This window comes from Chelonoidis abingdonii, chromosome 17, assembly GCF_003597395.2.
Source record: "Chelonoidis abingdonii isolate Lonesome George chromosome 17, CheloAbing_2.0, whole genome shotgun sequence".
NCBI classification, from domain to species: Eukaryota; Metazoa; Chordata; order Testudines; family Testudinidae; genus Chelonoidis; species Chelonoidis abingdonii.
Window position 1 is genome coordinate 3,986,962 of NC_133785.1, and position 27,627 is coordinate 4,014,588.

The following is a 27,627-nucleotide window of genomic DNA, read 5'->3' on the forward strand; positions in this document are numbered from 1 at the left end:
CACATTTAGTGTATATCTTGTGTCTGATGGTGCCTGCTTCATGGATGAAAATGCACAATATGCTTTCTCACTTGGACATGTTTAGTGTGTTTGTGCAAAATTTGTGACACAGTGCAGCAATAGCTAGGGAGAAGTGGGGGGGATTGGGGGGTATGTGTGTGTTGGGTAGTTTAGAACGCCCTGGGCAATTCCTCTTCTTCTAGCCAAATGGCATGGTTATTGTGGCCTGATGGATCACCAGCAATATGGATGCTCACCATCACTATATGGATCGCTGATTCCTGAAGCTCTTGGAATGTAGTGGTGTGGGGTAGAGGAAGGCTTTTGACACCAAAATAATTTTCTGAAAACCATTTATGAGCCCCATTGTCTGGGCACTGATGACAAAATATGATCTATTTTTATAGAATATACACACTAAAATATTAAGAATCTGATTTTTTTTATAAACCTGAGACCCAATGATCTCATGCATTTTTGTGTATTTTTATTTGCACACTATGGTGTAGGGGATAATTGCCATGATTATGCTTGAAAACTAGGCATTTGTACAATAATAATTTTGAGAAGACCATGGAAATGTGTGTAGAAAAATATATGTGGACTTCAGGCCTTACCTCTGACAATTAGACCATTAAAATATATGTTTATATAATGGATGCTTGTAAAAAAAAAGCACTTTATCAGCAGTTACGTTTTGGTATCTGAGATACTGAAGTTATTTCCTGTTCTAAAGACCATTGAGCCATTTGCAGTGATAACTGTTAATGAAGGTTGACTTTCCAATGGTTAGGACTATACTGTAATATGAAGTTTCCAAAATTATAGTAACTTAAGATTTGGCTCATTGTGGAGATACGTTTGAGCCGTGAGCTCTGATCTGTGAATTTGGTTTGGATCTGCTTCTAAGCTGAAACTCAAATTTTTTGGTGTTGTGTTAATACATCAGAATCTAAAAGTGGAATTGACACGCTTATTGTAAGCAGAAGTGAAACTGGCTGCTCTATTTTTACTGTCCAAATGGAGAGAAATACAAAAACTAAACAAATATAGTGATGATTGATCTAGATTTCAAAATAGTTATCTATGATCTTATGTAACATAAGTAAAAATTGTGGTTTAAATTATTATTTTTAACCTAGTAGCTTCAATTTTCTGTAAAGAGTTTTGAGATACAGTTAATATAAAGGGTGCAATAAAAATTAAGGGTCCAAATTTGCAAATCTTCACTACTAGGAGTAGATTGACTACTTAGACCAAATCAAATAGTAAGTACAACACCTGGGGCAAGATGACTTCAGTGGGGTCAAGGTTTCACCCCAGTTCTCACAGAATACCAGGATTGGAAGGGACCTTAAGAGGTCATCTAGTCCAACCCCCTGCTCAAAGCAGAACTAATTCCCAGACAGATTTTGCCCCAGATGGCCCCCTCAAGGATTGAGCTCACAACCCTGGGTTCAGCAGACTAATGCTTAAGCCAGCAAGCTAGTTACTTTAGGGCTTGCAAGAGTAGTTGTATGTCATGCTTTTTGTTTAGTGTACACATTCTTGATTGGATTCCTAATACTGCAAAGTGCCATTCTCATCTGTTATTGTCAGTCAAATGCTTTACTAATGAATCATCTATGGAAACAGATGCTTTTGTTGTCCTTTCCTACCCAGTATTTTAGCATATACAAGTCAGTAGCATGATGTATTGCTTAGTGCCCTGTGATTCTTAAGTTAATTAGAAATTGAAGGTGATGTAGAGGGGAGCTCCATTCTGTCACTATAAACATCTGTCTGAAATGTGGTAGTTCTTATCATCAAGACCCCATAGATTAGTAAAATAAACAACAGCAAAACAATAATGAAGAGAAATGCATAATTGAACAAGAAGCCAGAATAATGTCTTCTAGGACTGGAGCAAGAGGTAAATTCACTCTCTCAGCAACAGCTGAGTGAACCAAATAACCCTGCTGGGAAGCATACTTGCAGCTTGGGCTTCTAACCACATTTTCAAGTAGAGAATCTGACAGTCACAGTAGCATGCATTGTTAGATAAATCGATCCTTTTCAGGATCCAAAGGCTGTCAGATGTTCCTGCTGTTTTTGCTTTTAGCTGGTTGTGCTGCAGATAACATTCTTGTGTTGCACTGGGTAACAGAGGAAGTCTCTAAAGCTACAGTCCATCTTGAGTGACTTTAAGACCCAAAGAAGATGATGGGCAGTGATGGGTGCAGGAACCTGGACAGCAGGCTTTTAGCAAAAGAAGCACCAATAATCCTGGACAGACAACATTCTGAAAATGGAAAATTGAAAATCAGTGAGGGTTCAGAGCTTAAAATTTTAAGAACATGTGCATTACTGCTTATTAGATAATGAGAGAAAATAATTTACCCAGTTTACTTTATACTGCAAATACAATAGCCACATAATTTCTTTGATACCTGTGAATAAGATTGCCATTAAACTATAACCAAGTTTAAAGAACTGTTTGTGACAACAGTACCATGAAACCAGGAGACAGATATTAAGTGCACACAGCATGGGCAGTGGGTAATCCATTATTAGACATCCTTTTGTCAATGATTAGTGTGTACACACAAAGGGAAGGGAGAGGCGAAATATGCTAAAAGATGCTGAAATTGATTCTCCTTGAGTAACAATTTACATCTCAGCAAAGTGAATGACAATAATACTACGAGCAGCATTCATTTTATGTTGGTGTAAATAGCTACTCAAGATAGAAAGCAACAGAGGATCAGGCCCATTATCCTTAGTGTTGTTGCTGGAGAACTTTAAGAGGGGCTGGACAAATGGTATTATTATCCTTATTTTAAAATACAGATATTTGAAAGGTGTTACCGTGTGGTGGCTGTTTTGGTCTCAGTACAGGTGTTCACTCAGTACAGGTGTTTACTGTGCTTAACACTAGTTGGCATCTTTGTTGACAGTCCCAGTAGAGAGGCCAGCATCTGAATGGGCATGGGGACTAACCTGTCCTATCCTATCCATCTTAGGGTATGTTTATTCTGTAATCACGGGGTATGGTTGCAGTGCAAGTAGAAATACCTGAGCTAGCTTGGGTCCTGGAGCAGTGAAGCTGCAGCAGCTCCCACTTCAGCATGAGCTGTAGAAGCCCACCTGGACCCCTGGGTAATTACTCGCAAGGGAGCCTGGTCTGCTGTGGACCCACCACTCCAGAAGTCGAGTTAGATAGCTTTAATATATCTTGAGTATGTCTATTTGAGCCACTCCTTTGATTACAGTAGAGACCTACCCTCAAGTGGCTGCTCTATTGTGTTAATTTTGATAGAATAAATGGGCTCAAAGAGTTAAAGGTGTAAAGATGACCCTGTTAACCATTCAACATTAAACAGACTGAAACAAGGGTCTGGTGTCTAGAGACTCAGCCTGTTTAGCACCATGGTGCAAACACCATTAAAAATCTTTCTAACCTTTTAAGAAAGATACAGAAAAGACAAGGGAGGAGAATAAGGCTTTCATTTTAACAGTCTCCCTTGTCCCCTTGGTCTTTAGCTGAAGAGAAATCTTAGAAAGAAACCCTTTGTCTGACACTGAGATGGTATTAAAGATGATAATAACTGTCCTTTTGTTTAGGGGGAGAAATAGAAAGCTAGTGGAGGTGGGCTGGAACCGTTGCTGAATTCCGAACCCATTTCCAAAAAGACACAGCAAGACAAATGCACATGAGAGGAGAGAAAAGAACAGCAAAGATAGAAAATGCAGCTTCTGTCTTTTGTGTTGACTCCCAGCCAAGCTGCTTGAGAAATACAGACATGGCACCTGGTCTCATTAGCCACTCCAAGATCTGACAAACTTGTACAGCATGGGGCTGTTTAGGGAATTGTTTGTAACAGCCTCTTTGGTCACAGCCTTACAATACTGTTGCAAAAGATGAAATCTTGGCCAGGTAGGCCAGACTTTTATTAGACAGAAGAAGAAAAAAAAAAAGAATGGGACAGGAGAGTAGAAATAAGGTAAGGAATGAGCACGATGGGGGAAAAACCAAGTCTTATACTCTTGGTGGTGTTCAAGATTTAACCAGAGTCAGTGGAAGTGATGGTGTCATCTGTGCCCCTCTCTCTGACTTGGTGTGGTCAGGACACCTCCGAGTCTTCACTTTCCTGATCCTGAGAGATATCACTGTGAATTCTATAGCCCCAGAGGAGACAGTGAGGGTGGCAACCAGGATGGTAAAACTCTCCTTCTGGTTCTCCAGCAGTTATCAGACAGTTTTTTAATCCCTCCCTCCCCCCATCCTTCCCTTTTTAAGGACCACAAAATAGGGTTGCCAACTTCCTAATCGCACAAAACTGAACACTCTAGCCTTGCCCCTTCCCCGAGGCTTTGCCTCCTGCTCATACATTACCCCTCCCTTGGTGGCTCATTCTCCCTCACTCATGTTCACTGGGTTGGGGCAGGGGGTTGGGGTGCAGGAGGGGGTGAGGTCTCTAACTGGGGATGCAGGCTCTGGGACAGGGCCAGAAATAAGGGGTTCAGGGTGTGGGAGGGGGTTCCAGGCTGGGGCAGGGGGTTGTGTGTGGGAGGGAGTGAGGGCTCCAGCTGGGAGTGCGGGCTCTAGAGTGTGGCTTGGGATGAGGGATTTGGGGTGCAGGAGGGGGCTCCAGGTTGGAGGGTGGGGCAGAGGGGTTCAGGGTATGGGAGGGGGCTCTGGGCTGGTGCAGGGGGTTGAGGGCTCCATCTGGGGGTGGAGGCTTTGGGGTGGGGCTGAGGATGAGGGGTTTGGGGTACAGAAGGGGGGGTCCAGCTGGGGGGTGGGGCAAAGCAGTTCATGGTGTGGGAGGGGGCTCTGGCCTGGGGCAGGGAGTTAGGGTGTGTGGGGGGGTGAAGGCTCCATCTTGGGATGCAGGCTCTGGGGTGGGGCCGGGGATGAGTGGGTTTGGGGTGCAGGAGGGGACTCCAGGTTTGGGTGGGCTCAGGGCTGGGGCCAGGGGTTGAGGGGCAGGCTTACCTTCGGCGGCTCCCAGTCAGTGGCGTGGCTGGGGGGCTAAGGCAGGCTTCCTGTTTGTCCTGACTCCGCACTGTGCCCCGGAAGCGGCCAGTAGGTCTGGCTCCTAAGTGAGGCGTGGCAGGCAGCTCAGCACACTGCTCTCACCTGCAGGCACTGCCCCCGTAGCTTCCATTGCCCGTGGTTCCCGGCCAATGGGAGTGCAAAGCTGATGCTGAAAGCAGGGGCAGCATGTGGAGCTCCAAGGCCCTGCTGCCTAGGAGCCAGACCTGCTGGTTGCTTCCGGGGTGCAGCACAATGCCAGGACAGGTAGGGACTAACCTGCCTTACCTCTGCAGCGCCGGTGACCGGACTTTTAAAGGCCCAGTCGGCAATGCTGACCAGAGCTGCCAGGGTCCCTTTTTGACTAGATGCTCCAGTCAAAAACCGGACACCTGGTCACCCTATGCCAAAGGGAGTGATGGGTGGAATAACCCGTCTTCACATTATTTGTTTGGTTCACCAATTAGGCCTAATTTCTGACCCACCAATTCTGGTTGGTTGAATTCCAGTCCCCCACTTTTCTTGTTTACCAGTCATAAAATTAATGCAGTCCTTGAATTACATCAGTAGGCCTTTCTGTTTGTACTAATTCAGTCTTGCACCTTTTCCCATCAGCTTTTATGGTTATAAGATTATTGTGACATTATGAACTTTCACTCCCTCCTTACAGTTGAGATCACAATTAGGATACGTTTGTAGGCCCAACTATTTATTACAGCAGACCCTCCAACTCACTGCAAGCAGGGGAATGGTCCCGCTATTGTGGGGAACCTTCCTGGCTTCTGAACTACCCCTGTGAGGTAGTAGTGGAAGGATCTGAGTCCTCACTCCCACTTCCTTTACCCAGAGGCCTCCCTGTCCTTGAGGACTCCTCTCCCACTCTCCTATCTGGCAGAGTCCTCATAACCCCAACAAGGCTGGGCCCAGGATTCCTGGGGAACTCAAACCCCAACCTGCTATGGTCACCTAGGACAGAGGCTAGGGTGTTCCCACTCGGGCGTGCTCTCTCTGCACTGGGCACCTCCCTGAGCCACTGATCATTTCATACAATTTAAAGCAAATACAAGTTATTTAATCAATAGTTAATTAAAAAAAGAATAAAGAAAAATGGAAAAGGTTAAAGGAAATCACATCACCTGCTCTGTGGCAGGGAACTTTACAAACAATGTCTCTGGAATGTCAGGGCGGTTCACATCTGTTCCTTGTAGGTCCCAGGTCTCCTTCGCAGGCCCTGGCTGTGCTGCAGGGATGCTGTGGGTTGGACACTTGCTCTGGTGGTGGACACACACCTCTGGGCTTTGGGTGGTGGGACCCTTCTTCCCAGCGTCAGCCCCCCGTCGGGTTAAGATCCACCTCCCAGTCTGGCCTGCAAGGACCCTTGGCTGGGGCTGTCTTTCTGTGCTGGGCCCTTTGCCCAGGGTCATAGGTGGCAGGTTATATACGTTTGCAGTGATCGGGCTCCAGGAATATTCAGGGCCGGGTGCCCTGCTCCAGCAATATTTGGAGCTGGGTCTCTCCCCCGGCCCTGCCTGAATTGGGCCCCGGCCCCCGCGGGCCTCCCCCACCGCCCACCCGCTTCCCTGCCTGGAGCAGGTCCCAGCTCCTGCCTGCCACCCCTCTCCCTGCATGTCCCCCCCTGCCATGCCACATCGCACCTCCCCCTGCCTGCTCCTGCTGCCAGAGTAGAGTGATTCTGGGCGGAACTGCTGTCTGCTGCCCCAGGGTCCTAGTGCCTGCTCTCCACTAATGGCAAGGAAGGCTGCCCTTACCCTGCCCTTCCGCCCTAGCCTTGAGCCTCTCCAACACCCCAAACCTCTCACCCCCAGCCAGAACCCTCATTCCCCCGCATCCTAATCCTCATCCCCAGCCTTGAGCTGCCCCCGCAGCATGAACCCCTCATCCTCAGCCCCACAGCCCTCACCCCTGCACCCTAATCCTCTGCCCCAGCCCTTAATCCCCCCACAGCATGAAGCCCTCATCCTCAGCCCCACAGCCCTCACCCCACACCCCAACCCTCTGCCCCAGCCCTTAATCCCCCCACAGCATGAAGCCCTCATCCTCAGCCCCACAGCCCTCACCCCACACTCCAACCCTCTGCCCTGAGCCCCCTCCTGCATCATGAATCCCTCATCCTCAGCCCCACAGCCCTCACACCTGCACTCTCTCCTATCCCCAAACTCCCTCCTAGAGGGTGCACCCCCTCCCACACACCCCTTCCCACCCCCAAACTCCCTCCCAGAGCCTGCACCCAAACTCCGTCCCAAAGCCTGCACCCCTCACCCCCTCCTGCACACCCACCCCCTGTCCCAGCCCGGAGCCTGCACCCAGCACCCAAACTCCATCCCAAAGCCTGCACCCTGCACCCCTCTTGCACCCTAATCCCCAGCCCAGGATCTGCACTTCAGACCTCCCCCCCACAAGCCCCCTCCCAGAACCTTAGGCAGGTGGGGACAGAGTTTGGGGGGGCGGAGTTGGGGGATGGGTTCTGAGCACCACCAAAATGTCTACAAACTTACCACCCATGCCCAGGGTCCCCCCCATGGCTGGCCCCAGTTGCTCACTGCACCCGACTTCAGACTGCTCCACCTCCAGCCCCAGATCCACCGTTCTAGCTCCAGCTCCACTCTGCCTCAGCACTGATGCTGCTGCTCTGCCTCCAACCCCTCTGGCTCTGTGGCTGCAGCCCTGCTCCTAGCACAGGGTCTGCTCTGTGGGCTGCTTCTGTGACTCTGCTCCCAACTCTGACCTGCTTCCTGGGGTGCTTTTCTGGCCCCTCTGACTGGCACAGCTCTGTTCCCTAGCTCAGCTTGGGCCCTTGCTTTCTCCATAACTTGGCCCCACTTTGTCTGATCCAGGCAATTCCAGCTCATGTTGAGGACGGGACCCACCTTAGCCTTCTGACTCCCTGATTAGCCTGCCCGCTCTGTCATTCAGGCTGACCTGGAGCATTGGCCTTTCCCCATTCTTTTAGTGCTGGGAGGTAGCTAACCTAAACACTTCCACTGAATATTAGTAAGGGGACCCTTACATCAGGTTGAGGCACATTAGTAGAGCAGAGAGGGGAAGCTTGCACTGTATGTGTCCTGTGATACATGGTGGACTTCAGTATCCATTCCAGGGCTGTCAATTCAGCAACTGCTAGGAGTACTAAATTAGCACATGTTGTGGACGTGCTGCTAGTGACTTGAAAATCTCAACCTCTCACTTTAAGCAGGACTAAATCCCTCTGCATTACAGTTCAATTACTGAATTGTATAAATAGCTTCCTTTAAGCAACACAAATATAAATATTCTGTACTCTGAATTCTGGAATACTTCTATGTGTGTGTAAAAGGTCCGATTTGCAAGGTGGTGAATGCTCTTGGCTCTGCAGGATTAGGCCTTCAGTGAGTATTTTGTAGGTAGAAGAAGAGGTATTCTTATTGCCTTCTTAGCCAGTAAAATACATTATTATGTTATGTAGGTCTTGGGAGTCAGAACTCCTGGGGTCTATTCCGGATTCTGCCATCGACTTCTGTGTGGCATTGGATATGCCCCTTAAGCCTGATTTCTACAAGTGCAGAGAACGTCTCAATTTAGGTCACTAAATGGGAGATATAGTACTCACTTGAAGACTGTTAGGGCTGGTCTACACTAGGGGGGGAAATCGATCTAAGATATGCAACTTCAGCTACGTAAATTGTGTAGCTGAAGTAAAAGTATCTTAGATCGAGTTACCTACCATCCTCACGGCGTGGGATCGATGTCCACGGCTCCCCCTTTGACTCCGCTACCGCTGTTTGCGTTGGTGGAGTTCTGGAGTCGACAGAAGCTCGTTCAGGGATCGATATATTGCGTCTAGATGAGATGCTATATATCGATCCCCGAGAAATCGATTGCTACCTGCCGATACAGCCAGTAGTGAAGACGTACCCTAAATCTCTATATGCCTCAGCTTCTCTATCTGCAAAATGGGACTAGTGTTACCCTATCTCTGAGGTGTTGTGAGGTTCAATAATGATTGAAATGCTCTGAGTTACACAGATGAAAGTGCACATTATTTATATGTATGTATTTAGTTCTCAAGGCATATCTGCAGGATTTGTAACTTCCTTGTTGTTCAGGGCCAGACTAGTCAATCAGCCAAGGAAGAATATTAAAAGCCATCGGCTTGAAATCAGGAATAGGTCCCTTCAGATGATGGAGCAGAAATTTCCCTCCAAGCAGTACAACCAACCATGTAAAGAAAGGATCCTGAATCTCTTCAACATGCTACCCTCATGTAGGAACAAACTTAGGCCTTGCGCTTTCAAATCCCCATAGGGTTATATGCAAAAGAATCTGTCTGCTAACCCTCAAGAGAGAGGATCTTGTGTTGTTGAACTCTCCACCTCCCAGTCCACTTTGCACCTCACTATAGTACTATATACATATCTTTTCTTTAAAACAAAAAGAGGTTTGAATGCAGAGCCCCAGCCTGTGTGAACATCTCCTTCTGTGACTTAATAGAACTCTGCCTAATCAGGTGTTACATGGACTGTGGAACTATGCAAAGAGCTAACTGGAAAAAAATATGCCAGAGTTGGATTGCCCCAGAGACTGATAGCTTAGTTTGAGTCCTCCTTTTTATTAGGAATAAAGAGTCTGATTCTCTACTTTTCTTTTACCTTGTGTAGTTATTTATAGCTGTGAAAATGGGAAGTAAAATCCTACCATTCACTTTGCACTGATGTAAATGACTCAAGATGCAAGGCACTGGAGAATCATGCCCAGGATAAGTGAAAGGGATACCTGGCTTTAGCTAGAATATGTATATATGTTAATGCTGCTTCTGTAGCACCTAGATGTATAATACACTGGCATGGTCTGTCTGTCTCCCTGCTTCCCTCCCTCTCAATCCACCAGAGGGCAATAGGAAAAACGCATTCATATTTGATTATACTAGTAGCCTGCTGCCTACAGATAAAGGAAGTCTTATTCCGCAAAAGTGGTGGCAGATGACTGTTGGGTGGGTTTTTTTTTTGGTGCTGAGGTCCTGGGTTCTAGTGTCATTGAACAAACACCTGTATGTTTGCAGCCACTATATATTAAGTGCTAATATTAGGCATTAGGTTGTTACAGGCTTCAACTATATTAAGGGCTGTTATAAAGGTGATCAGTTGTTCTCCATGTCCTCAGAAGGTAGGACAAGAAGTAATAGTCTTAACCTAAATCACCCTTGTTGCAGATTAATATTAGGAAAAACTTCCTAACTGTAAAGATTGTTAATCACTGGAACAAGCTTCCAAGGGAGGTTATGGAACCTCTCACTGGAGATTTTTAAGAACGGGTTGGACAAACACCTGTCAGGGATGGTCTAGGTTTACTTGATCCTGTCTCAGCACAGGAAGGCTGGACTCGATGACTTGTTGTTGTCCCTTCCAGCCCTATGTTTCTATATTTTGAGTGGGAGGGCTCTATTACACCAGTTGGAATTTGTTCCTTTGTTCTGCGGACTTTTCACATTTGATGACACGTCCTGTTACCGAAAGAGCAACACAAATCCACATACATCAGCTTCTGGTGGGTGAAATAAACAACAAAACCTTATGATGTATGAAATTAAAAGTGTGTCTTTCATGGACCTAATTATGTGTCACATAATAAATGAAAACATTAAAGTAAATTAAAGGTATTCATGTTAAATTACTCTGCGTGCATATGATTTATGAGCATTGTAAGCATGCCAGTTTTTTAAGAGAAGAGGATGTTTTTGGCTGCTTTTTTATTTAGCAGATACTTCTACTCAAGTGAAGCCTAAAAAACATTTTCGACTTCAGCATTTTAATTGTCAGTTACATAAACATATTCTCAGCTTATTGTAGTTCAGGGAACAATTGTTTCTTATGAACATATTTAGTATGATCAATATTTTTTTACTACCCTCTGCTTTAATATTGTGTAAGGCCATTTGTCTTGTTAAATCTAAAACCAAATATCAAACCTCTTAATCACTCAGAATCCCAGCAATTATACTTTGTAGTAAACTTTTCCCTCACTGAAGGTTTTGTCTTTTCTGAAGTCTACCAAGGCTTATTTTATGATCCTTTTGTGAATATGAACTTTCATCTTTTATTAATATGATACACAATTTTTCATTTCTATAGTGCTGCTTGTCTGAGGATTTCAAGTAACTACAAGTATTAAGTCCTAGGGACACATCTGTGAGACAGGGAATAAACTATTTAGTTTCCTTACCGGTAAGCAACAGAATAACAATGATAAAGTTTGATGTCCAATTCTTCAGCATTTACTCATGTGAACAGGTGTTGATTTTAATGAGACTATTCACATAAGTGTTATAGGAACAAGCTGTTTTGCACAGCATGCTATGTACTGGTTGGTTGGTGCCATCCACACCAGCAGTGGCTGCATTCCAGTATTTCTGTACAACGAGATTAGCTGTTAAACAATAAGCCCATCTCAACCTTAACGCTTTGGGAGTCTAAAAGGCATAGCACCTTGTGCATGTACAATCTTCTTTATTAATACCAGCAACTGTTGTCTGATCCAAAATCTCCAGCCTTTTCAGATACAGAACTGCTGCTGACTTTTGATAAGCTGCTGGATCAGGGATTTCTTGTTATAAATAGACTGGATAATTACAGATGGATTAGACACTTATCTTTGAACAAATACTGACTCATCCTTCTCTGCTGGTGTCTTTCCTACTCATTCACTATCTTAAGTTACTTCCCTCTTTAGTTAGATACAGGGAGAAGTATGTGGACATTAAGCTTGAATCACAAAGTGTAAATTCCTTTTTAAATAGTACATCACTTACTGTGATTCCTAGAGAAATATGAAAGTGGATATATTCACTGCTTTGCATGCTTGAAAGTATGAGATGGTGGAATAGGGCATTGCTGTCTTCTGGGCCTTTTCACAATCTGCTTTGGGATTGGTCTGTGTGTTCCATTGTAGGTGGCCGGTGTAGCATTAATTTATTTTTTAGCTTCTGTGTGCTGTGAATTGGCTGTAGCTGACAGATTTGATTGGCTGTGGGGAAAGCTGGCTAGAGATCGTGTCTTACATAGATAGCAGTGAACTGGTCAGATAAGCATTTAACAGTACTCTCCAACCTAGATAGCCATTCAGGTCAGCTGCCTATTTTTCAGCGTTTCTCTGGATAAAAGCCAAGTGGTTCAGAAGTGATAAACAGAACTCTGCCTTGTGGAACGGAAATGCGGCACTGGAAATGATTCTCCCCTTTTCCTCATTTACTATTGGGCTCACAATACCAGAGTCCAGGAAACGCATCTTCCTGAAGCAACCCTTTTGCAAACTGTATAGTATGTTGATAATTTTTTATCTACAGTGCTCCTTATTCAGCATGCTCTCTTCTACAGGCTCAAAATAGAAGCTACCCTATTTGTCCCTGGGTCATTCCTGTGTGTGTTCTAACAAACAAAATGCTGCAAAGGTGAGGTGCACTAGTTGAGAGTAACAGGTAAGCTTCCCAGTTATGCATGGGACTACATGATAGTTCAATCTAGTAAAACTTCCCTCTCCCTTAACTGCATGTAGATTGGTATGTAAGGAGCCATGTTCCACATCAGGGGTGGGCAAACTTTTTGGCCTGAGGGCTGCATCGGGTTTCAGAAATTGTATGGAGGGGCAGTTAGGGGAGGCTGTGCCTCCCCAAACAGCCAGGCATGGCCCAGCCCCTGCTCCCTATACCCCCTGCTTCTTGCCCCCTGACACCTACCCTGGGACTCCTGCCCCATCCAACCCCCCCATTCCCTGATGACCCCCCCTAACCCCTGCCCCATCCACACACCCCTCACTCCCTGTCCCCTGACCACCCCCGGAACCCCCATCCAACCCCCTCTCCTTCCTGACTGCCCCCTGGAACCCCTGCACCCATTCAACCCCTCTGTTCCCCGCCCTCTGATTGCTCTGCCCCCTATCCACACCCCCACCCCCTGAGCACCACCCCAAACTCCCCTCCCCTCTATCCAACCCCTCCTGCTCCCTGCCCCCTTACCGCGCTGCCTGGAGCACTGGTGGCTGGCGGCATGGCTGTGACTGGAGCCAGCCACACCTCCGCGCAGCACAGAGCATCGGATCAGGCTATGGCCATGGCTCTGCAGCTGCACTGTCCGGCCGCCCAGAGCATTGTGCCAGCGGCTGTGGCCCATGGGCCATAGCTTGCCCACCTCTGTTCTACATTCCATTTCACCCATTCTTCGTAGTGGGGTTTCACAGGGCAGAATGTAACCATTTTTGTACAAAAATACATATTTACCTTTCCATGTACAAAAGGCAATTATGTGCTTCAGTCTGAATAATTTATGTTTTAGATGAAGCGAATCAAGACAATCGGGAAGTCTCCATGAGAGAATACTTCCTCTGCAATGGGCTGCATTAACACTCCCTCACAAAATGGCAGCTGAATTTTAAGGTGCCGAGAAAACAGTCCTTGAGCTACATAAGCATAATACTGGTGTCTGTTTCCTTGAGATTCTCTCTTGTAGAGGTAACGTCTATGTGCCCGATTTAACGACAGCCAAATTCTAATATTGGATTTGTGTGTGCAGTTCTCACTGAAATGTGCACATGGATCTGGAGACAGAATCTGGCCCTGGTTTTTCACCTGAGAATGATCAAGCCTCTATAAGTCATGGAACATCCTGACTGGGTAGATAAGGACACCTTTGATTGTAGTCCTCTCATTGCAGCTGGAAGATTTAACATCAAACAGTATGTTGCACTAGGAAAAGCAGTGAAGAATGCAATATAGAATTGAAAAATCAGGGGGAAGTTAGCTGTGTGGAAGGTGACTGACACTGTTGAAATTTGGCCAGGACACCAGGATTAGCATGCACCTACTTTAGAAATGTGCTGCCAAAATTGTGAGGAGGCTTCCTAAAACTTCACTGCTGTGGTTTTTCTTTTGCTCCCCTCCACCACATTTTCCCCTCTCTCCCACCATAAAGCACCTTGCTTTCCCTACCTTCAGTTTAAGTCTCTGGGCCATTGGATAGTCACTCACACTCACTATGCTTCTCTCTCCCCTAGCAAGAAACCACCAGCACCTCTTAGACACTCCTCTCAGCAGCTTGTGTACCTTGTGTGCTCTTCCTTGAGTTAGAATTGGTGGCAGATGGAGGGGATGTCATCGTATGGCCTCTGGATCTGATGATTGAGTGGGGAGTGGCTACTCTTTGGCAGGGGAGGAGCAGGTCACTTTTTTGATTTTTTATGGGAAGGGGTTTGGATGGACAGTAGGTAACTTGTGGCCTGAGGGGTTGGAGTTTGAGTCCCTTCTGACCTGAAGGAGGGCAGCTGGGTAAAAAGAGGATCTCCTGTGGCCTGGAGGGGTAGATCCTATGCCTCTCAGGGGAGATGTGCTATGTCCCCTGAGGCCTGTGTTCAGGAGTCAGGTAAGAAATAGGCTTCCTGAGTCCTGGGAGATGAAGTAGTTGGTTGAGGACTGGTCCCCTTCAGGCCTGGGGAGGGAGGAAAGTCAGTTAATCAGGATGTCTTCCCCACCTGATTTGTAGGGGGGGCCCTGGTTGCAAATTCTGGGCTGAGTGGACGGGGAGGTTGGGAAAGAGAAGGAAGCTGCTGCAGATGGTGCAGCTCAGCTCCAAGCTCCTAGATCAGCGTGGCTCATCAGCAGTGAGCATGGACAGGTAATGACCCCTTATCCCTCTACTGGCACTGCTGTGTGTGTTTGAGGCTGGAGGCCTAGCTCTTCTTAGAGCAGTTATGATAAATAGTCATAGCAAGCTTACTTGCATCATGGAAGCTGAACAGCAACCAGCTTCAGCCAGGAACCTGAGGCATTTTAACAAGTAATTTGCACAGGTACCTGCAAGAAACTTCCTTCGGCTCTTTCAAAAAGGGCCATGCAATCATGCAATAGTGACGTCAGTGCTATGTTGCATCCAAAGAAGAGAAGCTCTAGAAGCAGAGAACTTCCTCCAGCCCTAAGCTAGGGCTTTGGGTTAGCAGGAACTGTGTGTGAAGTGTGCCACATACTGTGTTTCTTCTAGGAGTTATTCAGAGTTCCCCAATCTAAGTATTGACCCAGCCTAACGTGACAGATCTGATAAGATCACAGCATAAAGTCTCATGGCTGGGGCCCTTATGAATAGTTCAGGTTGGGGAGAAGATAGAAGCTTTAGCTGCTCCTGTAATTTTCCTATGAGGAGATATTTTACTCCCCAGAAAGAAAGGGATCTTTTTATGGTTTCTGCAAAAATCCTAGCAATTTGAGCCCTCCCCCCCACCCAAAAAAACCCAACCCACTAATTTTGCAGGATGTTTAACCAACATCTGTGGTTGTCCCATGTAATTATGCAACACAGACTTGGATACGTGTGAATGCATAAGAAACACCCTTTATTTAAATATCACACACAGAGTACAATTTTTCTTAAGTGTTTTCTAGGAAATTCAGTAGTATTTAAAAGGACTCCTTAATAGATGCACATTAATTTTCAGGAAGCTTAAAATCATGTTTATTAAGGGGTAAATCCAAGGGCTGGTCCTAATAGCCACACTGGTTCTGCTGCCAAAGGAACCTCTGCATGCTGTCAAATTCAGCCCTCTCCTCTGCAGGTGCAAGTGTACGCCTGTTCAAGTCAATAGGACTCCGCCAGCATGATGGGGTGCAGTCAGCTTTAGGATCAGAGTCTAAATTAGTAACAATAGTGTAATCAAAATCCACCAGAAACTAGCTGGCAGTAGACTGTAAATAGCCTTTTGCTAGAAGAGCTGGGATTTCATTGGTAAAAATGGGAAATTAATTCTTCAAAAATCACAAAACTGGACAAGTAAAATTTCCTAACTACTTTCCTTAGATATTTAGAGAATGTAATATTAAAATAACTTATTCTGACTTGCCAGTAAGTAAATTTAAGTGCATTTTAGAGGTGTCCTCCAACCAAAACCTTGGATCTGAATACTGGATCTTCATACAAACTTCTCCCCCGCAAACTTTGTGGTCTGGGATCCATTTCTAGTACACTTACACTCGCATAGCCAGTAATAGCTAAGAAGGGTATCTTTTGTATTAGGTTAGTTTGGCATTTCTATGAAGAGCTATTGGTGACAGCAACATCTCATTGTGACATGTAATTTTCTAGGTTATGCTTCCGCAGCAGCGGGGCAGCAGAATAATAATCTCTTGTGGTAACCTGGTAGGCTAGCCTTTTGGAGAACCTCAGAGCACATGATGTTAAAATAAGTACAACTACTGCAAAAGTGATCAAAGCGAGATCTCGCCAAAAGAAATTGAGGCATTTAATTGGGAGGGATTTCCTGCAGCTGTCCAGCTCATTCCCACTCAACTGGCTCAAAGGCTTCCTCTCACTGGAAGCTGGGGTTGCACAGATGACGTTAGCAATAAAAGATTCGGAGAAGTCCTCCAGCCAGAGTTTGAGATACAGAATGTCACAGTCACAATTCCAGGGATTGTCAGACACATTCACTTCCTCTAGGTTCTGTAAGTTGTCAAATGCACCAGTACGAACTGTGGTCATGCTGTTATTCTGTAGATAAAGTTTCCTGGTGTTGACAGGCAGGGCAGGCACTTCCTTTAGTCCCTTTGAGCTGCAGTCTACTAGCCAACCCTTCATTTCTTCAAGTGGCTTACAGGTGCAGGACAGAGGGCAGATTTCCGCATGGACTAAACAGAACAGCATTAATGTAACAAATCCTGCAGCAGCGGGGATCTTCATGGTGATTATGTTTTCACTAAATAAAGGACAAAAACATATATCTAAAAACAACTGATGAATTGTCATGGTTCTAAATGTAAAGCTAGAATATAAAATTGTCCCCACTTCATCCTGCTTTAGGATCAGCAGGAAATCTTGAGTTTCCTGGAAGATTTTTTTCATGCCCTACAGTTCCCATAATGCCAGTCTGTCTTAACCTGGTTAATACTAATACATTTATGAAAGAGTGTGGTGAGTCATTGCCACTCTCACTTCATGCTTTATTATACAAAATATTACTGCAAAAAGCTCCTGAATAGAGATGGCCCAAATAGGTGGTGGCTAGATCGAGGTTAGTTTTAGGTTAGGGTTTTTGATTTAGGTTCAAGACTAGGGTTTGAATTTGGTGTTGAAATCATGTGAGATTACAAATGCTGATTTTTGCCATCTTGAATGGTATAAGTTGATTTTAAGAAGTTATCTCCAGAGATTTTCAGCTACATTCGTTTGGAAAATGGATCCTTTCTGTTATGGATCTGACTAGAATTGGTACATTAGGGCTGAGTTCTGATGTGAGCATTTGCAGGATGTGGATTACAAGTTCTTTTTTTTTGGCCCATCACCGCTCTTTTACTTAGTGCCTGAATTCATGCATCCATCTGTAAGAGCTTATTGTTTTAAGATGTAAAATGAATACAAAACTACAAATTGTGCTTATCTGTGCTCTGACATGGCTCAGAGCTCACTTTTGGGGGGATACCACCATCATGTCTTAGGTTGGCAGGTAGTTTTCCCTTTGCTGTGGCAGCCCCTGTTGTTTGGAGCTGGCGCCCGCCTAACATCCATCTTGGTCCCATCCATCCTCTCTTTACACATCTGCAAATATTTCCTCCCCCTCCCCCAGTTTTTTTATTTTTTTTTTTAAAGTATGGCCAATCAAGGGAATTCCAGATCCAAACTCCTCTGCACTGTTGGGGAAATCCAGATCCAAACTTTGTGTGTTGGAACCATCTCTAATTATGACCATAATTCACCCCATAACTAGAACTTTTTTTCCCCCTTACTTTTATATGGAAATCCACTGATTAAATGTGAAATTTTAAGAAAATAATTTTGGTTGTATAGTGCCCTGAATACTTATCTGGGGAGTGGGATATGCTGTTAAAAGGTGTCAGTTTTCTTCTTATTGTACACTCAGACCTTCCCTGTCACCTTTCTCCACCCCCACTCCACCCCAGAAAAGAAGATGAAATCTACTGTATTAGACTATAGAACTTACTTTGCAAGTGAACGTTGGAAGCCCAACACAAAAGCAATTTAAAACTAAAGCAGGCAAAGCACTGGAGTTGGCCGACAAATAGAAATTATCTAATGGATTTATTCTATCTATCTTTAACCTCATGTTAGAGTGCCTTTTACATAAAAATAATATAGAATGGAAATTATACATATGTAAGTATAGAACCTGGACAGAATATTCTTTGATATCTTAAAGCGTGACCAGTCTTAATAACCCCAGTAGGAAAATGTCTCATCTGAGAGGGTAAAAATTGAATTGATATTGCTTTCTTTCAGTAAACTCATTAAAGGCTGAGGTTGGATTGGTTTTGCTTTTAATAACTTTTTGCTTCAAAATCTAGAGAAGGTATCAGTTTCCTTTAAAGTAGCTTGCAATACAAATGATTAATTCAAAGATACTGAAGGCATGAATTCTGGTCAAGTCTTGAATTTTTGAACAAGAAATTATTTAGGTATCTACACGTGCCCAGATGTAGATACAGCACAACACTTTTATTTTCTTTTTTCTAAAATAGCTACAACAATCCAAAAGCCCTGCATAATGAAAAGTGACCAGCGTGGGATGACAGACCTGCTTAAAATTCATCTTATCCGTTCTGAAATATGATGATCTAAATGCTGGTCCTGTTTTCTTAATGAAATCCTAGATTGATCAGAGAGAGCGAGAGAGAGATCTAAATGCAGCTAACGTGACAATCATACCACAGAAAAACAAGGGCATGAAAACCTTTCTTCTAAACTATAGTGAAAGCAACAAATATAAACAAAAGCCATTTGTTTCAATTTCCAGCTGATTTGGATACTGGGAAAAGACTTACAATCTTAGAGCTTTAAATCCAGGTAATGCTGCAATGCCAGCTTTGACCGATTTAAGAAAATCTTTTGCTTTCACGAACTTGATAACCCAAAGTAGTTTTGAAACTCTTATCTTGTTTAAGCAAACCAATCAACAAAACCACCCCTCCCCAATTCTCTTTTAAACACTTGTAAGAAGCACACCCTGCTTAAGGGAGATTTCACATTTTACTAACTCTATTTACAAATATGAGACTGAGATCTGTGTTTAAAAAATAATAGTACAGCCCAGGTAATTAGTTTCTCAAAATTAAGTGAGGCACCTCTTGATTTTTTTCATAACTGACAAGTGAAATACCATTTCCCTATAGCTTATGTGGGATTTCTTCTCCATAATACTATGAACTTCATCGCAGAACAGCTCGAATATTAATTTTGACAATTTCTAATCTCTTCATAATCACAATTTAACCCTTTGGTGCTGAGTCTAAAGGCATGCCCTGCTGCAGCTTCAGGAATCCAGTAGCAGTTGATAACTTCTTAAAAGTGGCTACACCTTTTAATTCCAACCTAATGTGTCAGTTTGTGGATAAAGATCTAACTAAAAGCAGGGTGAGCAAAGCCTATGCTAAGGATCCACTACCATGGTTTACCGAGTAAACACCAAGAAACCCCAAATCAAAAGGATATGAGACTTGGGCAAGAGGAGCAGGGAGAAAGGAATTGATGAGCTGCATAGCTTGCTTACCTCTGTGTGTGTGAGTGTTTGATCCTTTCCATTGTTTGCGTAGTAAGGCTTTGAAGATCTGCAGTGCTGGATTAAACAAAACATTGTCAGGTTTTAAAGATCTAGGAAGGAAATGAATGTAACAGATGACAAGCCTTCTGTCTCATCTGCTATGCAGCAATTCCTCTTGGGAAATGCGTAGAGTCAAATAGCTCTTTGAGCTTTTCTTATTGTTTCAGCAGAAAAGAGGAGAATTTCATATTTTATTATGTTTTTATTATTTAAATATTTTTCCTGTTTGAAAGGTGGCAGGTTTCTTAAAATCCTGAAGTGACTCAACTCCAGTCTGACAAGTATTTGTTTATCAGAAGTAAAAATCTAGAGGTGTAAAAGTCAGCTTGGACTTTATCAGTCAGTGGGACAGGCAGGTGTTAAGTTCCAGAAACAGCTAAAGCTAGACCATGAGAGTTTTGGGGGGTTTTTTCATCAAAGCTAAGAGTGTTTCCATTCAACCCTTTCTGCTGAACTTGTACATTTTGTAAAATTAAATCTAAGCCACTTTAAGTTGACAACGTGTAAGAATAAAACATATATAAGGCAATGAAATACTCCAGCAGAAGTTATAGTGCCTGTCAGGTGAGGAGACTGGCCGTGATTCTTTATTGCTTCATCCATCTTTTGGAACAGCAAACCAATCACCATGTTACAAAAAGTTACTCAGATCCAAATTTTCAGCTCTGACTTTCATTTTGTATCTTCTTTTCATGTGCATGCAACTGATTGTACCCATAAAAGTGGACATGCAACCATTTTGTGAGCCAAAAACCTATTTGTGGATATAAAACGGGCATTTGGCTACCTACTGGTAGTTGCTCTATGTGTGCTAAATGGACATGTGGTCATATTTGCACCATACACTCAGCTGCATGCACAAAGGTGGTTTTGAAAAACCACACAGGTTTGAGATTTGTCAAAACTGTGGTTCTGAATACTTAAACAGTTGAGCTTATACTTTGCAATGCCTTCTTCACTCTTGTAAAGGAGGACCAATAGATATTATCACCCCCTTCACATCTGTTCTATACATTAACTGTAAATGTATGGCGACGCATTCAAGTTGGGAATTTTATAAATGATCAGTCATTGAGGACCTCTATTTTTAAAACTTCATGCCTGTATTTATATGTACAAAAGTGATTTTGTAAATTCATGGCTAATTTGCAAGTACTGTTATCCTAGTTATTCCTGCAACTCAGGTATTTGAACCCACAAATGGTCAGTTAGATGCATAAGTGGCTATATTTGCATATGCAGATGAATAGATCGTGCATGCAGTCTCAATGACTGTATGCTCCAGTTAAACAGAAAATTGTGCAGAGTTCTAAAATTTGGGCACTGTATGTTTTTACCACAGACATAGAAAATAGAGATGTTCAGCAAGAGTACGTTGAACAGTAGCAAATGTGCAATTACTGGGTGTGCGGGAGAGGGGTGTGTGTGTGTGTGTTTGCATGCATTGTAGATGGTGCTCGTAGTACCACATACTATTTTTTTGAAAACTTTTTTATTAAAGGAAAGTTCCGATAAAACAAGAACACATTACACTGTACATTACTTATTCCTTATTCAGGATTAGGTTAATATTCAAAGAACTTGCCTATAGATGCTGGATTGCTGTCAGGGGAGCCCTACTTCTCTGAGTGCACTAAAAAAAGGTTACCAAATTTTAAAATACCTATCCTCTTTTCTGGGACTTCTCTTTTGTGTATATACTTGGTGTGAAAGCTTTTCCTTTATAAGGACAGTCCACATTTTGCTTTACCACAATTCCAGAGGAGGAGGAGTCACATTATTCCAGTAAAAATGTGCAATATTAAGTCTTGCTGCCAACAATAAAAAGAAGTAAATTTGTCATTCTGTTTAAAATGCAGATCCTTTACTGGAGCATTAAGTAATGAGGTCAGGAGATCTCTAGGAACCTGGTGTTTTGTCATAAGATGAATCTCCTTAATAATTTCCTGCCAACACTATCTAATTCCTGGATTCAACCACCACATGTGCAAGAATGTTCCCCTTTCCTTTCACCTCCTGCAATGAAGCTTACCCCTTAGCAAAAATGTGATGGATCTTAACTGGAATCAAAAGGATGCCTGCCATTTCCCATTTATGAGACCTTGTCTGCAGTTGTTTATAACTGTGCCAGATTTTAACCATTTGGAGTTAATGATATTGCCCATGCTCAGTGCTTTCCTCAGGGTGAATGCTTTTGGAAAATTTCAGCAAAAATAGTTTTGCTCTTTCTAAGAACAAGGCTAGGGAAATATAGATTGTTTTACTCTGTTTAAAAAATCCTGGTTACTTTGTTTTTTAAAAGCTTTTGTGCCCCCATGCTTTGGCGCAAGGACTTGACAGTTGGCAGGAAGTGGTCTTTGTGTCAGGGATGTGCTCTTTGCTGTGTCTCTTCAAATCTGCCCAAATTTGGCTTGGGTAGAAACTGGCACTAGTTAGTGAGGAGAATGGGTCTGGGTCAAGGGGCCAGGGATAGGAAAGAGACAGGACTGGACAGGGATAGGTTGGAAGGAACCAGGAAAAGTGGGTCAAACTTGGAGTATGGCTACACTGAAGTTAAAAACCTGCAGCTGGCCAGTGCCAGCTGAGGCCGGGCTTGGGCTGCAGGGCTGTTAATTGCAGTGCAGAGATTATAGACTTGGACTGGAGCCTGGGATCTAGGATCCTGCAAGGGGGGAGGGTCCCAGAGCTCAGGCTGCAGCCCAAGCCTGATCATCTACACCACAATTAAACAGTCCAGCAGCCTGAGCCCTGTGAGCCTGAGTCAACTGGCATGGGCCACCTGTGGGTGTCTAATTGTAGTGTAGACATACGCTTGGAGAGAATGGTCAGAAGAGTCTGTGCCTACACAGCCCACTGTCCTCTAGAACCTGGAATGGAACCCAAGATTCCCAATTTCAGAGTAGCAGTCATGTTAGTCTGTAGCTGCAAAAAGAACAGGAGAACTTGTGGCACCTTAGAGACTTACAAATTTATTTGAGCATAAGCTTTCGTGGGCTACAGCCCATTTCTTCTGATTCCTGAGTCTCACTATTTCTCTGGTATCAATAAATAACTGTGAAATGTACTGGTAAAATGTCCCTTCCGCCTCTACTGTTGGTCCACATACAGGATGACAGCCTTCCACTACTCTGAGTTACTCCGTCAGCTCAAGCAGTGGAGGTCTGTGAGATGGATCTAAGCAAGGGTTTCAATGCTTCTGCTGATTCATGGAGGTGTCAGTAGGATGCTACATAATGGAATTTCTGTTTTATCAGTTTGCTTTTTAAAAAAAATATAGGAAATTAACTTCCCCACCCCACACACTCTCTCACATGCCAACCCAAAACCCATATGTTAAAAGAACACTATTAAAGTTGCAAAGTCAAGCACTCAAAAGTCAGGAGATACCAGAATTAAGGTTCTTCTTCGAGTGCTGTCCCTGTGGGCGCTCCACTCCAGGTGATGGTGCATCCTGGTGATGTTAATTGGAGATCTTTGGTAGCACTGCCTGATCCAGATGCACATGCTCAGCTGCTGTCTCACGGAGTCGTTAGAGTATGCCTAGGCACTTGTATCCCGCACCCCCCTCAGTTCCTTCTCAATTGTTCTCAGCTGAAGATGGGATTCGGGGCAGTGATGAACCTCTTCCCTGGTCACTGAAGGAGATAAGTAAAAAGAAATAGAAATAGTTAGATAGAAATATCCCAGTTCTCTCCCTTCCATTAGAATAGTTCATTAGTTTTAAAAAAAAAACAAAAAAAAATTCTCTCTAGTTCGTCTCCTGTTGAGACTCTTTCCCCAGGCAATCATAGTTCAACGATGCTGGGGTCTCTGGGCTTTAAGAAATGCGACTCCTGCAAGGAGCTTATGCAAGGAGCAGTCTGACAGACACTTATTATGTGTGAAGTGGCTCGGCGAGACACATGTCCCTGCCAAGTGTCTCTGTTGTACCAGCCTGAAAACCAGGGCTCATCGTGACAGGGATTTGCAGCTAAAAATGCTCCTGATGGAGAAATTTCTACAGCCGCCTATGGATATGGGCAGTAAACCCTCTCCCTCATGCTCCCCAGCTAGGTTGGAACCAATCAGGATCGCGGCTTCACCCTCTCAAGCAAAGAGGCAAGAAGCCGCAGTGTCTCTGCACAGAGACTTTCAAAAGGGTAAAGGGTCTCCTGCGAGATCTTTACCCTCGGTGCTGACAGTACCAAAAGCAGGTGCCTCCGACCGCCCCAGCACCTCAGCCGTGGCTCACATGGGGCACAAAAGTAGGGACCCGACTTCCCACAGTGGGAAGTTCTCCTTGGCACCTGTCCTGTCGGCATCGAAGATAGACTCGGCACTGGCAGCATGTTCCACCCCAGGGCCAACAAGAATGTCGGCACTGAGCCTGCCTATCACCCCCACAGCAGACGCGGACCCCATGCAGGGTGCCTATAAATGGCCTGCAGCACCCGGGAAAGCAAAAAAAAAGTCACTGCAGGCTTCCGCTCACACTTTGTGCTCTGCAGGACCACAGCCCATGGAGCAGCAGCAATTTTTTCATAAAGATGATGTCTGCATGGCCCCTGAGCCTGACTCTCCTCTACTCGGCATGGAGCACTCACTGTTTGAACAGCCGCTCTCACCACCCAACCTGGCTGCCCTCACTGACAGTGAGAACGACATGCAGCAGTGGGCAAAGTTTTCCCTGCCTGATTCTCCTCCTCCACCGGAGCTATGTATATCTCAAGGCACAGCGCCTCACAAGAACCAGCCTCAGTTTCCCTACTTTGTCCCCCTGTGGATGGGCCTCTGTCATAAGTAGATAGGTAAGGTAAGGGTTAAGTTTCTTTTACCTGGAAAGGGTAACCAAACACCTGACCAGAGGACCAATCAGAGAACTGGATTGTTTAAAAGTCAGGGGCGGGAATTTGTATACTCGGGGTCTTTTTTGTTTTCTCGGCTATGAGTAAACAAGTTTCCTTCTACCTCTCTCTTATCTCAAATATTCTACTAAAAGTCTGGAAGTACAAAGGAAAAGCAAAGTAATTCGGCTATGAAGAGCTTTGTGTTGTATGTACAGATGTGGATTGCTGTGTCTTTTTTGTTTTCTCGGCTGTGAGTAAACAAGGTTTCCTCCTAACTCCATCTTATCTTAAAGTTTCTTCTAAACATCTGTAAGTACAAAGGAAAACAAAGTAATTCGGCTATGATGAGCTTTGTGTTGTATTCACATGTATGTTGATTTGTTGGACTGGTTTAATTGGGCTATCTTTTAAATCAGACTGTTTCTTCATATTTTCTTATAAGCAAGAGCCTGTATTGAGTTTCTTAATGCAAGATTATTGTTTTATATTTCCTTTTTTTTATATAAACTTTTCTTTTAAAACTTGTGGAAGTTTCTTTTCCTAGGGAGGCAAAGGGAAGGGAAAAGCCAGGCTGTGGGCTATTTTCCTATTGTTTTCAGGGAAAGAGCAGGCTACGGGGAAAGAGAAAAAGAATCATCTCTGTTCTCTTGTGGTTGAAGTTTTTCTCTAGTTACTGCTACGAGATCAGGGAGGGGGAATTTCCTTGTGTGCTAGCTGTGATTAGCTGTGAATGCATAGCCTCGGGGACGCTAGATTGCCTCTCCGGTTGCATTCAAAGAGTGAAGTCTAGTCTCGCACCGGCTAACCCAGGAAAGGGGGGGAAGCTGGGAGAGAAGAGAGGGAGACCCAGGGCTCTGGGTCTTGGGGGTCCCCCAGGGGACAGTTGGGGTGACTCGGGGGGCATACTAGGACCCCCAATAGTCCTAGTTGGTGGCAGCGAGAATATCCAAGCTGGTAGTGAGCTTGGGGGAGTTTCAGGTAAGCCCCCAGATTTTGGACGCAAAAGTCCAGGTTTGGGACAGCACCCAGGTCCTGGACGCTAAAGTCCAGATCTGGGACAGGAGGCTATTACCACAGCCTCACTTCTCTTACCCTATGCCTCAATGGTACCCTTAGTCGGCTCCTGCCACCACTCCTCCTCGCAGCCCCTCCACCAGACCACAAGCCCGCTTTGTGTTCTCCATCTACATCTAGGGCTCCTGAAGAGCTGGGCCATGAACGCTTCCCTGATTCACCGGCTCCTAACTCTCCATCAGATGCAGATGGAGCCCTCATGCCTCCACCTCCACAAAATGTGGACTACTTTAAGCAATTCTAGGAACTTTTCAAGAGGGTAGCACTCAGCCAGGACATTCCTTTGGAGGAAGTCCAGGGAGACACAACACAGACTCCTCAAAATCCTCCAATGCTCTGCGCCCTCAAAGATCACACTAAATGAAGCCCACCTAGAACCAGCTGACACTCTCTGGCAGACTCCTGCCTCCATCCCACCAACATACAAAAAGGCTGAATGTAAATATTATGTTCCTGCTAAGGATATAGATTTCTTATTTTCCCACCCACAATCAAACTCTCTTGTAGCGGATACAGTGACACACAGGACAAAACAGCCACAATACTGGCCCACCCCACAAGACAAGGATCTCAAATGGCTTCACCTCCTGGGCCGCAAGGTTTATACCTCCTCTACTTTGCACTTTAGAATTGCAAATTACTCCACCCTCCCCGCAAGCTATAACTATGACAACTGCAACAAGCTCTTTGATTTTACCTCCCATATTCCAGAGGGCAGGAGAGCGGACTTTAAGTCAGTCCTTGTTGAAGGTCAATTGGTGTCCTGGACAGTGCTACAAGCATCCCTGGACATGGCAGACACAGCAGCCCACACTACTGCAACTACGGTGGTCATGCGCAGGTCTTCCTGACTGTCTGCATCTGGTATCCCCAAAGATCTTCAGACCAAAGTTTAGGACCTTCCCTTTGACAAAGATAAACTTTTTTCTTAAAAAACCGACGAAGTCCTTCACACTATGAAAGACTCTAGAGCCATCCTGCACATTCTGGGCATATACCCATCCCTCCCCAGGGGACAACAGTATCAACCTTATCAGAGGCTCCTCACACAACAATATCACTGGCCCCAGCCTAGACCATATGGTATTGGAAGGAACCACAACAGACCTCATAGGCGCAGACAAAACCATATGCAACCAGCTACCTCCCACCCATCGGGAAACAAACAGCAATTTTGAACTGTTGGTTGGGGGTCTGCACGACCACCCGTTGACTCCACCATCTATTTTCCCATTTGACCACTGTCTCCAGGTTTTTCCACCATGTCTGGCACTGAGTCCTGGAAATAGTTCAGTCAGATTACTTCATCCCTTTCATATCTTGCCCGCCCACCCTTTCCCGTCCCTCTTCAGGGATCCCTCTCATAAGCTCCTACTTCATATAAAAGTGGCTCATCTTCTACAGCTAGGTGCAGTGGAACCTGTACCAACGCAACATCGGGAAAAAGGGTTCTACTCCCACTACTTTCTGACCCAAAAGAAAGGCAGGGGATGGAGACCTATACTAGACTTACGCCGACTGAACAAATTTATACATGTACAGAAATTCAACATGGTCACATTGGGCACAATAATACCCACGCTGGAACAAGGGGACTGGTTCACAGCCTTCGACCTACAAGATGCCTATTTTCACATATCCATTCATCCAGCACACAGATGCGTCCTACGATTCACACTCGGACACAACCACTTTCAATACAGAGTGCCTAGGTTGGCACCAACTGAAAGTGGATACCACTAATAACTATTGAGTGGCCTGTGTGAAATAAATGGAGTTGTTTTAGGCCACTTCCCAGGGGACACATCTGAATCAGCAAAACCACCCCACTATTGCCACTAAATATCACTCTTGTTGACAGTCTTAGCAGGAAGGTCAAGAGACCAAATACTGAATAGTCTTTGGCCTGGTCCACACTACGCCGTTAAATCGATTTTAACAGCGTTAAATCGATTTAATGCTGTACCCGTCCACACTATGGTGCTCTTTAAATTGATTTAAAGGGCTCTTTAAATCGATTTCTGTACTCCTACAAAACGAGAGGAGTAACGCTAAAATCGATAGTATTACTTCGGAATACTGTTAGTGTGGACGGAAATCAACATTATTGGCCTCCGGGAGGTATCCCAC

The 27,627-nt window shown here is 44.6% G+C and overlaps 1 protein-coding gene and 2 long non-coding RNA genes across 9 annotated transcripts in view; 1 reads left to right on the forward strand and 2 right to left on the reverse strand.

The window, feature by feature from the left end:
* Window positions 1-465: 465 nt before the first annotated feature.
* Window positions 466-13,533, reverse strand: LOC142047880 (uncharacterized). The gene is made up of 2 exons (XR_012657187.1): window positions 13,023-13,533; window positions 466-2,281 (listed from the first exon to the last, which is right to left on the reverse strand). It is a non-coding gene; the product is annotated as an uncharacterized LOC142047880 (long non-coding RNA).
* The window catches only part of LOC142047878 (uncharacterized), a 159,798-nt gene continuing 144,291 nt past the window's right edge, over window positions 12,121-27,627 (forward strand). For 5 of the 6 annotated variants that reach the window (XR_012657184.1, XR_012657181.1, XR_012657182.1 and 2 more), the window contains exon 1: window positions 12,121-12,485. This is a non-coding gene — a long non-coding RNA (uncharacterized LOC142047878). The remainder of the gene's footprint in view (window positions 12,486-27,627) is intronic. The other variant, XR_012657185.1, reaches the window with a different exon arrangement.
* Window positions 15,359-19,655, reverse strand: GP9 (glycoprotein IX platelet). 2 transcript variants are annotated; one of them, XM_032805711.2, is made up of 2 exons: window positions 19,547-19,655; window positions 15,359-16,741 (listed from the first exon to the last, which is right to left on the reverse strand). In XM_032805711.2, the coding sequence occupies exons 1-2, from the start codon at window positions 19,576-19,578 to the stop codon at window positions 16,108-16,110; spliced, it is 666 nt and encodes a 221-aa protein (XP_032661602.1). In that variant the 5' UTR covers window positions 19,579-19,655; the 3' UTR covers window positions 15,359-16,107. The 2 variants fall into 2 exon arrangements, with proteins under 2 accessions (XP_032661602.1, XP_074929489.1); XM_075073388.1 differs by lacking the exon at window positions 19,547-19,655 and adding an exon at window positions 18,822-19,508.